At 41.5% G+C, this 13426-nt stretch overlaps 1 protein-coding gene across 4 annotated transcripts in view; it reads left to right on the forward strand.

Moving 5' to 3' along the window:
* LOC116331522 (endonuclease V) overlaps positions 1-13426 on the forward strand; it is a 75502-nt gene that overhangs the window by 26456 nt on the left and 35620 nt on the right. For 3 of the 4 annotated variants that reach the window (XM_031754243.2, XM_039613712.1, XM_031754244.2), the window contains exon 8: positions 9852-9921. The exons of the other annotated variant lie outside the window; for it this stretch is intronic. In XM_031754243.2, the coding sequence (XP_031610103.1) occupies positions 9852-9908 (57 nt within the window). In that variant the 3' untranslated portion in view covers positions 9909-9921. The remainder of the gene's footprint in view (positions 1-9851; positions 9922-13426) is intronic. 4 annotated transcript variants of the gene reach the window in all.

Here is a 13426-nt window from a genome sequence, read left to right on the forward strand (position 1 = left end):
AGCTTTGTTTGCTTCTTTTATATAATTAAAGCTGAATATGTTTCAGTTTTGGACTGCTGTTTTAAGAAAGCTAGACCAAAAATACCATAATGTAGAGCCTGGGTGCTATAGTGGACCTTTTTTCAGATTTTTTGACATGTTATGGATGAAATGATGAATGGAGACAATAACTGGGAGGTGCAATAATGGATTGCATTTATTAAATGATAAATGAGAAACATTAATTACCACCGACCTAATGATTTCTGAAACTGTGAGTTTTGGCAGACTTCATTTTATGAATATTCTTGTCTGAGGTGATGTTTTGTGCTTTTTCACTCTTTTTAGTGTCATATATTATGTTTTAAGAAAATATACCTTTTCATGCTCTTTTATCTTTCATCTTTTATGATGCTTCATTCACCAGTTGAGCTTGATAAATAATTACCACTTCTAATATTTTCTTTTGACTTTTATTCAAGTCATGCTCCCCAGAGAGAATATAACTGTAAGGACATTTCTCTGTGAACCAGCAATTGTGTTTGCATCCAAAATAATATAAGTAGCTTTAGTATTTAGCTTCACTAAGTATGTTCCAGTTAAAATCAAACTGAAATATCATATAAAAATCTATTAGGAAATCCATTAATAAAAAATACAACAACAAGAGCGACTTTTTCCTAATGCATCTGTCTTCTGGTTAGACGCTCACACTGCTGATGTCTTCGCTCAGACGTACTGTATACAGACACTAAACATACATGGACACACACATCCAGTGCACATACGCATGCACAACAAGTCGATCTCCTCCGCCTCCACCCTTTTCTTCAGCAGTCAGTTAAAAGCGCTAATGGACAACAGTGAAACCTAATTGTGCTAATGCTCCTTGACAAACATACTTATATCCTGTCAGACTGCTTCACTCGGATGTAACTGGCCTCTCTGATGCTTCCTTCTTATTTTGGTACAACTGTTACTACTTTTTGTACTACTGTCAGTAGTACAGACTAGTAGTATTACAACTACAAAATTTGTTAATCACAAGCTGTTAGCCAATGAGCAAACTTTGCCTTATTCTGAAATTGTAAATGAACATTGTGATGTTTGAAATCTTAATCTTATCACCTATTCAAGTATTCACGGAGAGAATAGATCAAGTACTGTAAGATATAAAGCTGTCATCACTTCAGCTGGTGGTGATGGTGGTGCTTTGCCTCTATTGCATCTAATTTGGTGGAGCTGCAACTGAATTTTTCAAGCACATCACTGAAGCAATGGTATATGTTGTTTTCTTGAATTTTTTGCTAAGTAATTGTTGGACTACTTCAAATCCCACTATGGCGAGACTTCCAACATTATCCAAGGTTATCCAGCCCCGTATCTTTCATTTTGGCCGTATGGTTGTGTAGCCATAACTGACAGATTTGGAGGATAATTTTTAGGCAGAAATTTAAAAAAAAAAGAAAAACAAAGCCTACTTGAGGGATTGAAATCCATTATTATGCAGACTTTCCTCCTCCACACACTAACGGGAAGACATCCACTGGTAACAGGACTCTGTGGATTTGGCTGAGATGTACGGTAACAGCGGGTTTCCAGACCTCTCCTTTCCTGGATGCTTTACAAAACACAAGTAGCTAATTATGTTCCTGCTCCTCCTACAGATGTTACCTGTAAACATCTGACTTGCTGTGTGCTTCTATAAAAATTAGTTAACACATATAACATTCTTAAAAGGCACCATAAAGTTTGGATTATTTTTTCTTTTCCTCATACAATATAAATTTATTTACACTACATCTGAACAACCTTCCTGCAAAGTCAGCCATGCTAATAACATCTTCCCTGGCAGTCCTATACTCCTCTTTGGATGTAAGATGCACACGTTTCCCATGCTAAGAGGCGATATATGTGACTCCACGCTCCAGTTTCCCTTTTGGGTTCGATATATCCCCCGGTGTCGGGCAGGGAGACAGAAATGTTTGACAGCTGTGCTCCCAGATTGCAAAAACAGATGGAATTTCAATGTGAGTGATTGGCAATGGGAGCCTGCATGCATAGAATAAAAGAGATAGAGGAAGAGAAGGAGGAGGTATGCATGTGCTTGAGAGATATTGCTGATGCATGGTTTGTGTGCAGTTATTGAAACCCAGAAACATTTTGTGCAAGAAGTACAGATATATAGCTTTATATTTTGTTTTTTTAAGACTACAGATGCATGAATTTATTCTACACCCTCTGCCGACTGTAACAAAATCTGTTTTTCTGTACATGGCATGTGTGTTTTTTGCTTTTGACGAGTGCCCACTTTCTCAGCTTTCTCGCTTCTTGCTCTTCTTGACTTTGTTCGTCTTTGCTGTACTTGTTTTTTTTCTTCTCCCGCCACCATCTCTCATCCATCCATCTACCTCCACCCCCCGCCACCCGCAGCTCTGTCTCCACTCTCTGAATAATTCAGGCCTGCAGAGCTAGTGTATTTTTGGTTGTTGTCACCTCAACAGTAACACAAATACACCCGTACGCGTGCATGCACGTACACACATGACTATGCCAGCACACCCGTGCGTGCCAATCCTCACAAACGATGCAGACAGCAAAGAACCAGACTCTGTAAGACCGCTGAGACTCGCTAACTAAGAAGAGTCGTACTTACAGGGATTTCACATCATCACCGTGCTCCACCCCGTCTCTGCCCTGCTGTCCCAGCGCTGAATAATAATATGTCTCACTTTTCTCTGTCTTCGAAAGTTACAGAAAGTTGGAGTGTTGAGTAATTTGTGGGGAAAGGAAAAACTCTGAAACTTTCAGTGCCTGCTTTTGCTCACATGGATTTCCCTTTACTTCTACTTGTTTTCGTGCATGTGCTGACTTTTGGGTTTTAGGCAGTTTCTGGAATAAATTTAGAAGTCATTACAAGCCAGGCTTTGGTTTTATAAATGTAATCATTATTTGTCTTCATTAGTCCCATTGAGATCAAGAATCTATCATTAAGCTAAGTGTAAAATCTGCTGAATAAAGCAACACATTTACATATTATTTAAAGGCCAGTTTTGAATTTGTAGGCAACACTAAAATATTTGAGCACATAAAATGCCCCAGACTTCACTGCATCCTGTGGATGTCAGGAATCATCGAGGGATTCATCTAAAGTTTCAATCACCGGTTTTCTTTTCAGCACATCCTGAAGGGGCAACATAGACCTCACATGATAATGCTGTAATAGTGAAAGTATTCATGGAGTAAGGGTCCAGTATCCAAAATGTTTTCCACGAACTTCACGGAAAAATACATAACTCTCAAATCAAGAAATCATCCAGCAGTTAGTCACTTCCTAACAAACTAACTGTATACCAAGAAGTTTATTACATCTTATTCAGGAAAGCATTACACAGACAAACGTGTCCGGGGGGTGCATTTAAAATCAAAAACAATCTCTTTGGATGCTGCTAGGTCTTGTTGTTAGGGGCGTGGCTGCTTTGATTGACAGGTGTGCTGCACAGGCTACCTCAGCCAATCGCTGTTCGCGACGCCTCACCTTCCCTAAATCACGTCACTAAACTTGACCTTTTGGAACATTTTTTATCGAATTATCTAACAAATAAAACTGTTTGTTTGGTGTTTGGTGGCGCTCAAGTTTAGTAAATGAAATTCTAGTATTTTATTAGTTTGTTACTTACAACTAATTAGCAGATACACTTGCCTCTGCATTTCACTTACAAAGTGTATTTATGCAAGTAATGATGCTTTTTCACTGCACATTAAATATGGGCACTTCCCGCTCCAAACACCTCCCCAAAAAACCAGACAAACAAACAAAAACACGACAGTGACCAACAATGATAAAAAGATACTTTTTGGATACTCCACAACAGATTGATCCACATGCTTAATTTGGCACAGATTTTGGGGATGCCCTTCCTGACACAACCTCCCGTTTATCCTGCAACTGGGTTTTTGTCTCTTTCTGGTTTTGATCTTATGCATATGAGGCAAATGTGTTAACCACTACAAAAATGATAAAGACGACTCTTCAAAATGCAGAATCCAGAAGGCAGTGGGTGGCGTTGTGGTGGCAATGTCCAGCGATAGCTAAGTCCATCTTTTATATACAGTCTGTAATTGACATGACGCACACTATGACCGCTGCTTTACCATTACACATGTTGTGGTATTGTTTAGTGTTTAGGTGCTTTAAGCGTGTGTGATCAAATGATTCTAGAAGATGCAAATGTTTAACAAAAATGCAGACAAATGTGATTCATCGTGAAACCCACGCTCCTGGTTAGAAAGTATGTTTTCTACCACACAGCGTGTCTCTGCACGTGTATCTGAAGGGCTGTCGTGCACGGTAAAGCTTAAGTTTTGTGCAAACATTAAACTATTCTCAGGCAGGGTTTGTGGTAGATAGCAGACATAATACTTTTTTAGTTCATCTGTTCATTATTTCCATTTAGCTCAATTAGGAGATCAACACAGTTTTTCAAGCATACAATTCACGATAGTTTAGTCTGGACTAAGATGGTAAACCAGCTGTTTGGCAGTCTGACAGTGACTTAGACTCAGATGGTTAATCTTCCTTCCTTTCTTTGAAAATTGAACATATTTCAGTTTGCTCTGCCAGTTTATAATGGGTTGTGTATTTTTTGTTTAGACACTTTATGGCTCAATTTAAAAAAAATAACACAACCTGACAGATTAATCGAAGTAAATAACTTCATAGTCCAAGCATGAATCTCCTCATTTGTTCTGCTTTAAAAACCAGATTCTCTGTGGAGCAGCATCTCATTGACTTGATAATGATAGCATCACAGCACGATGTCTTTAGTGGAATTTGAAGAGAAAAGAGACATGCCTGTGAGGAGAAACTCAGCGAACGAGAAGGCTACACAGCCGTAAAACAGTCACGTCGAACAGCTGACAGGATAAAACATTGGTGAAGATTGACAGCAGAGCTCCACCGGTGCCAGCTGTAGCAGTCGGACTGTGCAACTTTTCTGAATGTGCTGAGAGGATGTGACTGTTTTAAACTGGAGCTCCCCTTCAGGCCCCGAGGCTGTCTAAATGTTAATATATGGCTGTCTGACATTCTGGTGCTGCAGTCACTGGACTGTGGACCTTCATAGACAGAAACTGGAGGAGAGTTGGAAAGAAGCATAAGAGGAAGCCCTGGGGTGGACATGAGAGAGGCGTGGGGGAGAAAGGTTGAGGTTTGGAGGAAAAAGTTTGAGTAGAGTGATAAAAAGGATTTGGCTTGAAAAAAGAAAGTGATGAGAGGTGAATTCCAGGTAGAGGGAGAATGAATTGGTAAAAGAAGGATGGATTTCAAGGGAAGACAGAGCAGAGCATGCAGGCAGAGCTGCAGGGCTTAAGGGCCTTTGGGGGAGTTGGAGGATAAAGACCTGCCCTGGGCCACTGGACCAGAGCCTTTGCTCTTCTTGTGTGAGTGTTTGTATATGTGTGGCCTGAATGTATCGAAAGCCCCTGTAGAGAGCCAACGGTGCACATCTGTTCACCTCTTGAGCTCCCACCTTGGCAGAGCTGTGGCCAGAGCAAACTGGTTTTAAACAAAGTCTTCTCTGCATTTTTACTGCCGTTTTCTGTTGATCAAACAGGTGCACTGTGATAATCATACGTAGAGCAGGAAATGCTGGGTTTATAAAAGTTAGGGATGCTCCTTGAAACACATTTGCTTGCTGATTGCATGAGAGAAAAAAAATCAGAGGGCTCAAATGCTGTGAAAGTAAGAAGACTCTGAGAAAACTTTCCGAAGTGTATTTAATAGTCAAGGTTAAATGATTAAATATTGAATATATATTTAAAAGCCATTGAAAATTGTTAATCACACGACCAAAACTGTATAACATTGCGCATTTGTTTCAGGTGACTTTTTCTCAGTGTAACTAGCATTTTGCTGCTAATCATATACAGCAAGTAATGCCATCACGATGTTACCCATTCTTCAGTGTAGTGTCCTTCTGTAGCCTTTAGCTGAGTTTTTGGTGTAGCCAACCATGACGTGGCACATAGATCAACAGTGCAAAAGGCTGTTATTCCACAAACTTCTATACAACCACACGTCTTTGTGCAACCCAAGGAGTCGACCCCTGCTGGTTATCAGTAGCATCATCACCATTTAATACCATTATCCCAGACATCCTCATAGCCAAGCTGGTTAACTTGGACTCCCCCCTCTGCTACATGTGCATGGATCAAAAACTTTCTTACTGATTGATCACAATCTGTCAAGGTTGGCAACCAAAGATCATCCACCCTGTCACTCAGCACAGTCCTCTCGTGTACACCATCTACACCAGCGACTGCATCCCCATGCATCCCTGCAACATTATCATCAAATTCACAGATACCACTCTGATAAGGCTCATCACTAACGATGATGACACCGCCTACAGAGATGTGGCTTGACTACAATAACCTAACCCTCAACACCAGGAAAACCAAACAAGTGGTCATGGACCTATGTGGAGAGGGTGTCTTCCTTTAAGTTCTAAGTTCTTCAGGACCCACATTTCCTAGGACCTATCTTGGACTACAAACACTACAAACCGCCTTAGTGAAGAACGCCCAGCAGCACCTTCTTTGTTTGAGGGTTCTGAGATGGCACAGGCTGCAGACTGACCTACTACTGTTCTTCTATTGAGCCACAATGTGCTGGTGCACGCCATCTCCATGTGGTACGCTGGTTGCACAACAGCCGGCCTGGGCTGCTCCACCGGAACCACTGTCCAGGGTGCCGGAAACGGTCTCCCTGTCAGCAGCTCGTAGGGGGTGAAACCTGTGGACTGGTTAACAGAACTTCTTATGGTCATTAAAGCAATTGGCAGGGCTGCAAGCCAATTTAACCCCGTCTGCGCGCAGATTTTGGCCAATTTGTTCTTCAAATTTAGGTTCATTCTTTCTACTTTCCCTTGGGACTGAGGATGATACATTGTCCCGAACTTATGCTGGACTCCCAACATTTTCTCCACCTCTGCCAGGTCTTGATTCCTGAAATGGGTTCCATTATCTGATCGAATTCTCTTGGGAAACCCATGCCTTGGTTTGTAGTGGTTGATCAGACACTTAATAACACTTTTCGTGTCCTCTCGTTTGGTCGCCCATGCCTCTGGCCAGCCGGTCAGAGCATCCACACACACCAACAAATACCTGACTCCTCCCGGTCCTGGATTGATCATGTCGGTGAAGTCAATCACAATTTCTTCTCCTGGCCTCTCTGGCATGAGGAACTTACCTGCTTCTGGCTTCACCGCTGGCTTTGGATTGTGTGCCCCGCAGATTAGACACGTTCTGGCTTTCTCCTTTATCATGTCTCTCAAATGAGGGTGCCACCAGTGACAGATCCAACCAACAGACTAAAAACAGCTTCTACCTTTGGGCTGTCAGAACTCTCAATGCACCAGAACACTGACAAACCTGCAGTCTTCCCCTTTGAACTTATGGTAACCTGAGTGTGTGTATGTCAGCGTGGGTGGATGTGGGTGTGCACGTGTGAGCAGACCTCTCTCATACAGTCATTCTGTGCAATATCTTGGCAAATGTGCAATAATCCCATTTTTCTTTGGTAACTTATACATTTTTTTTGTAACTTATACATTGTATAAAATGTATATATATTGTATATTGTGTATATAGTGTTTTTATATTGTTGTTTTGAAATTTGTCACTTTCTTGCACCTTTGTGGTTTTGCTACCTAATTTTGTTGTGCAGGCAACTGTACAATGACAATAAATAAAGTTCTAAGTTGCAGGTTTAAAGCGCTTCCTCATTGGCTTCACTTTTCACAGCTGGAAGCTGCGTACATCCATGCTAATAAACCATCTGTGAGCTGTTAACATGAGCTGCACTCGGTGTCTGTTCACATACAAAGGGTTATCTTTATCTAACACTTGAGAAAAAGAATGTCTTTTGTGGGAGTGTCCTACAGGAACCTAGCAGATGAAACTGGAGCCCAGTAGTGCAGAAGTAGTGGCTCAGTAGTGCTACCGGTCCACCAATGTGATCAGCTCCTTCTTTTCCAACCACAGTCTGAACACACAGCTACCTGGCTCCGTCAGAGTGGCTGGATGACTTTGTGAGAACTTTTTTCGTCTCAGCACAACGAGCACCATAAAAGGGAAGCAACAGATCCACAGTTCAGCTTGGAAATGTGACGTCGCCACATTCAGATTAGATGAGAGTGCCGATGGCTAAAATGCCTTTAAGTGTAGCCTTAGGCAGCATGAGAAGTATTCAGCAGAGTGATAGAGGTGATTCAATTATTAGTTTTCCAGTCTTAAGAAAATCCCAGCTTTATGGTAAGCATGTTGCACTGGGAGAAACATAATGATTTACTTTTTGTCAAGTGTATTTATTTTATTTTTTATTTCGTTTGTCTCACACTGCAGCTTCACTTTTATTGATTTAAAAGTGCTCGTCTCCCTCAACACACCCACACTCCACTGCTTTCTTGCAAGTATTTCACATCAGTGTGGCGTAATGAACTGAAACAGCCTCACTGAATCAAAGCGTTGATCAAACGCTGGTGAATGTAACTTCTGTTTGATGTGTTGGAAAGAAGACACAAATTAACCAAAAACGATCAAACTGAGGTTTATTTTTTTTAATCTTTTATTTATTTATTTTTGTAGTTTTTGCTGTTATGTCAGGTGACAGTGCCATTCTTCCAGTGTGGGATTGATTTATTTGTATATCCACAAAACACACAAATTTAAAAAAGGTATGTTCAAGTCAGTTTTTAGACAGAAATGTATGCAATAAACCAATAATCAGATGAATATACCAAGATGCAAGAAATATACAGGTTTAAAAAAACTCATTTTCACCTGTTACATATTTTGTTTTGGTATTGTCTCACATTGAGACTGTGGCTGTTCTTAAATAACATGTTTTCCTGCAGACTATTAGAGAAAAATGTGTCAAGGACATGTTTGTGTAGATTTGTAGCACCAGTTCCCCCTTACCAGTCATCTCAAGGTATTCTATAATGTAAGCAGTAAAGAATCTACAATATTAAAGAGAAAAACCCAACGATCTCCTGATCCCATCTGAGCAAGCACTTGGTCATGAAAGCGAGGAAGAACTCCCGTTTAAAAGGAAGAGACCTCTGGCAGAACCAGGCGCAGGGAGAGGAAAGAGAAGACAGAAAAGAGGAGCAAAGAAAGGCCATGAATAAAAAACAGACCGTACAGGAGAGTAGACACAAGTAAATGACAGAAAATAGAAGCGTTAACCAAGCCTGGTTTTCCAAGTAGGTAGTGTTTGTATCCTAAACCCAAACTCTGAGCTGATTCCAAAGGAAAGGAAGGAAGGAAGCACTTTGAAGGACAATGAAGAAAAGCTTTTGTGGTGTGAGATAGTAGATCATGTCTCATTTACATATTTAAATATAAGCTATCAGATTAGAAAAATTGTAACAAAGTAACAAACTGGGGAAGTTTTTGGCCCCTTGATCATATTGCACGTGTTGTCTCTTCTGTTAGATTAGTCAGAGCTGCAATTTAAGAATTGGAGATTTTAATTCACCCAAAGCTAAATTTCTGAAATCTAATGATGTTTGAGAATGCTGCCTCAGAAACGTATGTGCAAACAGTTGCTGTATCATTTAGTTTGTTTGTCAGATTTGGTAGCAAACAGAAGAGATTTGTACAAAGTCAGCATCAAGGCACTTAATTTTAACTTCAAACTTCTGAGGAATGACTTCGGGGTGTAAGGGCGTTCCTGCTCACCTCGGATCGCAGCTCCGCTGCTGAACACATTTTGGGACAATGTGTTAAATGTGGAATCTCATTTTTTCTCACTTCATCCTCATCCTCCCCCTCCCCCACCTCCCCCTCCCCCTCCTCCTCCGCAGGCCGACTGTCGCTCCAGAGAATACCTTCGCATACACTTCCCAGCTGCAGATACGTGATTCAGAGAATGAGGTAAGCGTCAAAATCTTACACGTGTGGGTCTCACACTTCGGTGTACACGCTCACACATACACACTCCGAAGTATGTGTAGTGACTTCATCGCTAAAGTAATTTACAGTCTTAAAAAAAGCTTTAAAGCCAGTGACTCAAAGGAAATTCCCCAAATCCAAAAGTAAAGCCCAGATTGTTGGTACAAAGCCTCATCATTCTCATCTAATTTGCTGCCGGAATTAAGCAAATCTATTATGTAGATGAATAAACAGAAGATAGCGTTGTGTTCAGAAAACTGAAATTGTCTCAGAGTCAGTTTTCTTACTGCTTATTAGTTCAAGCATTGAAGGGAGAGCGGCAGGAAAGAACCCGTAAAACTGCTCCAAATATTTATGGACTCCACGGCACAAATGCCGATGTCTGTAAGAAGATATTTGAGCTTTATCCTTCATCCTCAGGGAGGTCAGAGGTCATCTACAGTATTTGTGAAGCAGCAGTCCTACAGCTTGTCTTCTGTGACAGTAAACAACTCCATCCTGCCACAGAAGAGTGGAAAAGTTTATGTTGAAGAGCCTTTGACGGGTTCTCTGCATTTTCAGGGGGGTGTGGACAGGCCAGAGGTGAACCAAGGACACTTCAGGTTAAGCAGAGACACACAGGCAGTCAGAGAGAGGGAAGGATGAGGAGAGAAAAAGCCTTTGATCCTCTGATTCTCATCTGAAATAACAGGCAGCGCTGCCGAATCTTACCCTACCTTCCTCATTACTGATCAAAGCTGCAGACAGTTAGCACACTCAGATGCTTCGAAAACGCAATCATCTTTCATTTTCCCGAGTATTTTTAATCGTGCACAGAATCAAACCTTTGGGTCCGGAGTGCAGATGCTCGAGCGAGCTCACACTCACGCGCTTGAGGATGTGTGCACCCTCACGTCCCTTGATACCCTACTTGGAAACATAATGGGACGTCCGTGTTCATCCGCTCAGAAGCTCCCTGACTTTGTGAATCCTCTGAGCGCGCTCCACACTTTGATCACCCTCTCTACAAAGAGACTGAGACAGCGAGAGAGGCTTTGTGCTGAGTAGGCAGGGCTACAGCGGGTTCCTCCAGGCCTTAACCCAGCTTTACCCTCTCACTCTCTCACTCACTGCAGGCACATTTGATCAGATGCACTGTACCTTAGTGGTTTGAGCTGAAGTACACACTTTAGGCAGGTAATTGCTTCATTTAAAGAATAGCAAGACTATATGATTTGTATGCGTGCTGACCGTTTTGTAGGAAATTGCTACTTTGAAATGTTTTTCTATCAGAAAAAAGGGATGCTGCATAGGAACAGGTGAGAACCACCTTCCCAACGCCACACACGGACACAATAGTTGCTGTGCTCTTTATTTGTTGCACCGTGCTCGGATTGGGCGTTGTGCACCTCGATACTGAATTTTCAGCTGCCGTCAACTCTCCTCCACACTGTAGCTCCTCCACCCGGTCCCAACATGCTACTGCATGAATAGGGGAGGCTGATTGGACGTTATGTAACAGGTGTTCCACGGAGCCTCCCCTAGCACTACACCCTGAATCACCCGCCCCCTCTCTCCTCCCACAGCTGAGCCACAAACCACACCCCACTACCACAACACTTAAGTGGATCCACTATGCTTTCCTGATTGTCTGTCTGAGCATCAGACTGACTTCAGTGCTCGATTTCTGACAACTTTTTTACTCCAGGATCTGCAGGTTTCCATCGCTTTGTTTTTTAGGGCCAGCCAATTGAAAGAGTGCTGATTTAAAATTTAAAGCTAATAATACATATTTTTCAAGAGCATAATAGGTTCTTTTTGATACCAGTTTTTAATTAACTAAATGCTTTGTACTGTTTGCTCATCCATCCATGCATTTTCTTCTGTTTTGTTTTTGTTTTGTTTCTCTTCTCTTTCTATTTGTGGTGGATTAGACGTAATGTGAACATAACATAAGCCTAAAATATTTCATCATCCAATTTTGTTTTTTATTCTTATTATTTTTTATTTTTGCGTGACTCCAATGATTTATGAGCTACTTTCCCAAGTGTGTTTGAAGCTTTAGACTTTTAGAAATGTGAGGTAGTTCTGTTCAACATCATTTAAAAGAGGTCTCTAATTTTGACACGTTTTGGACACTTACTACTCCGGCAGTGCTAGTCTACCTGATTTAAAATATCTAACCTTGTGAAGACTCTGTCCCTGGGTGGCAGAGGAAGAGAAATAGTCTCTGTGTCTGTCAGAAAGAGGAGAGACACATGAAAGACGGAGCAGCAGGAGAGGAGATGAGGAGATCCAATAAAGGATGGATACAACAGGAGCTGCAGAAGGAGAGAGACAGAGCAAGAGTGTGGAAAAACAAATCAATGGCTGTGTAAGACAGAAAAGGAAAGGAGTCAAGGCAAGACGATAAAAGCTTATCAGTAATGTGAGTGATGGAGAGATATGCTGGATGTGCTTACCTGTTGTGATTTACTCTGCATGACAGTTTGCTTTGATGTAACCCTTCGTCTATGGGCTGAATGGGCTCAGTGGTCTACTTGGTGCTGTGTATTTTACATGGGAATTACTGTAAAAATCCAAGTCTGGATTTAGTCTATTCCAGCTGCCATAGGGCGAGAGGCAGAGTACACTCTGGACAGGTTACCAGTCTGTCACAGGGCTAATACAGAGACAGACAGCCATTAACACTCACATTCATGCCTATGGCCAATTTAGAATCACCAGATAACCTAACCCCATGCATGTCTTTGGATCACCCAGAAAATTAGGTTAGACTATAGCTAATAAGCAGGGGTGCACATAAGTGCACATAAGAAGTTGCAACGCGCGTTTGCGTACATATAAAAGGCACTGTTTTTGTCCTCTAGGGTGGGATTTTCATGGCATATTCTGCACCAAATCTCTGTGCGTTCATCATTTGTTTGAAGCCAGCTCACCTCCTGCAACCACTTTTCTGAGAATACGCACTTTTTTTGTGGTTCTGACTCCTTCTGACATTTCTTTGGAGGTGGAGGAACACCAAAGTAATTGTTTAAAGGAGCTTGCTTCTTCAACATCTTTAAGAGTCCTAAACAAATGTCTGTCCTCCTCCAGAAAATCTTATGTTCGCAAACGCGTGTTGCAACTTCTTATCTGGTGCGCGTCTTTTATTTTGACAACGAATGCGCACCTGCGGACCACTTATGTGCACCCCTGCTAATAAAGTTTCTGGTGAGCATATATTTTTTATTCTCCATGACAAAGTTGTCGATTAAAACAAGACAGAGAGAAAACTACAAAGTTTAGTAAGTAAGGTTTAAGGGAGCAGGGAAAGCATAGCTTGTTTCAGAAAAATGATGAACTATATGGATTCCCCAAGTCCCAGTATAAGATTAATATAGATTAGTTTGATCTTTTGATTAGTTCAAGAAGCGGGAGGAACATAGGGTGACATATAAGTGAGGAGGGAGGTGCACACAGGTGGGCTACAGCTTATGCAGAAGGTGCATTCTGAAAAAGGAGACTC

Source organism: Oreochromis aureus, linkage group 6 (assembly GCF_013358895.1).
Source record: "Oreochromis aureus strain Israel breed Guangdong linkage group 6, ZZ_aureus, whole genome shotgun sequence".
Classification (NCBI taxonomy): domain Eukaryota; kingdom Metazoa; phylum Chordata; class Actinopteri; order Cichliformes; family Cichlidae; genus Oreochromis; species Oreochromis aureus.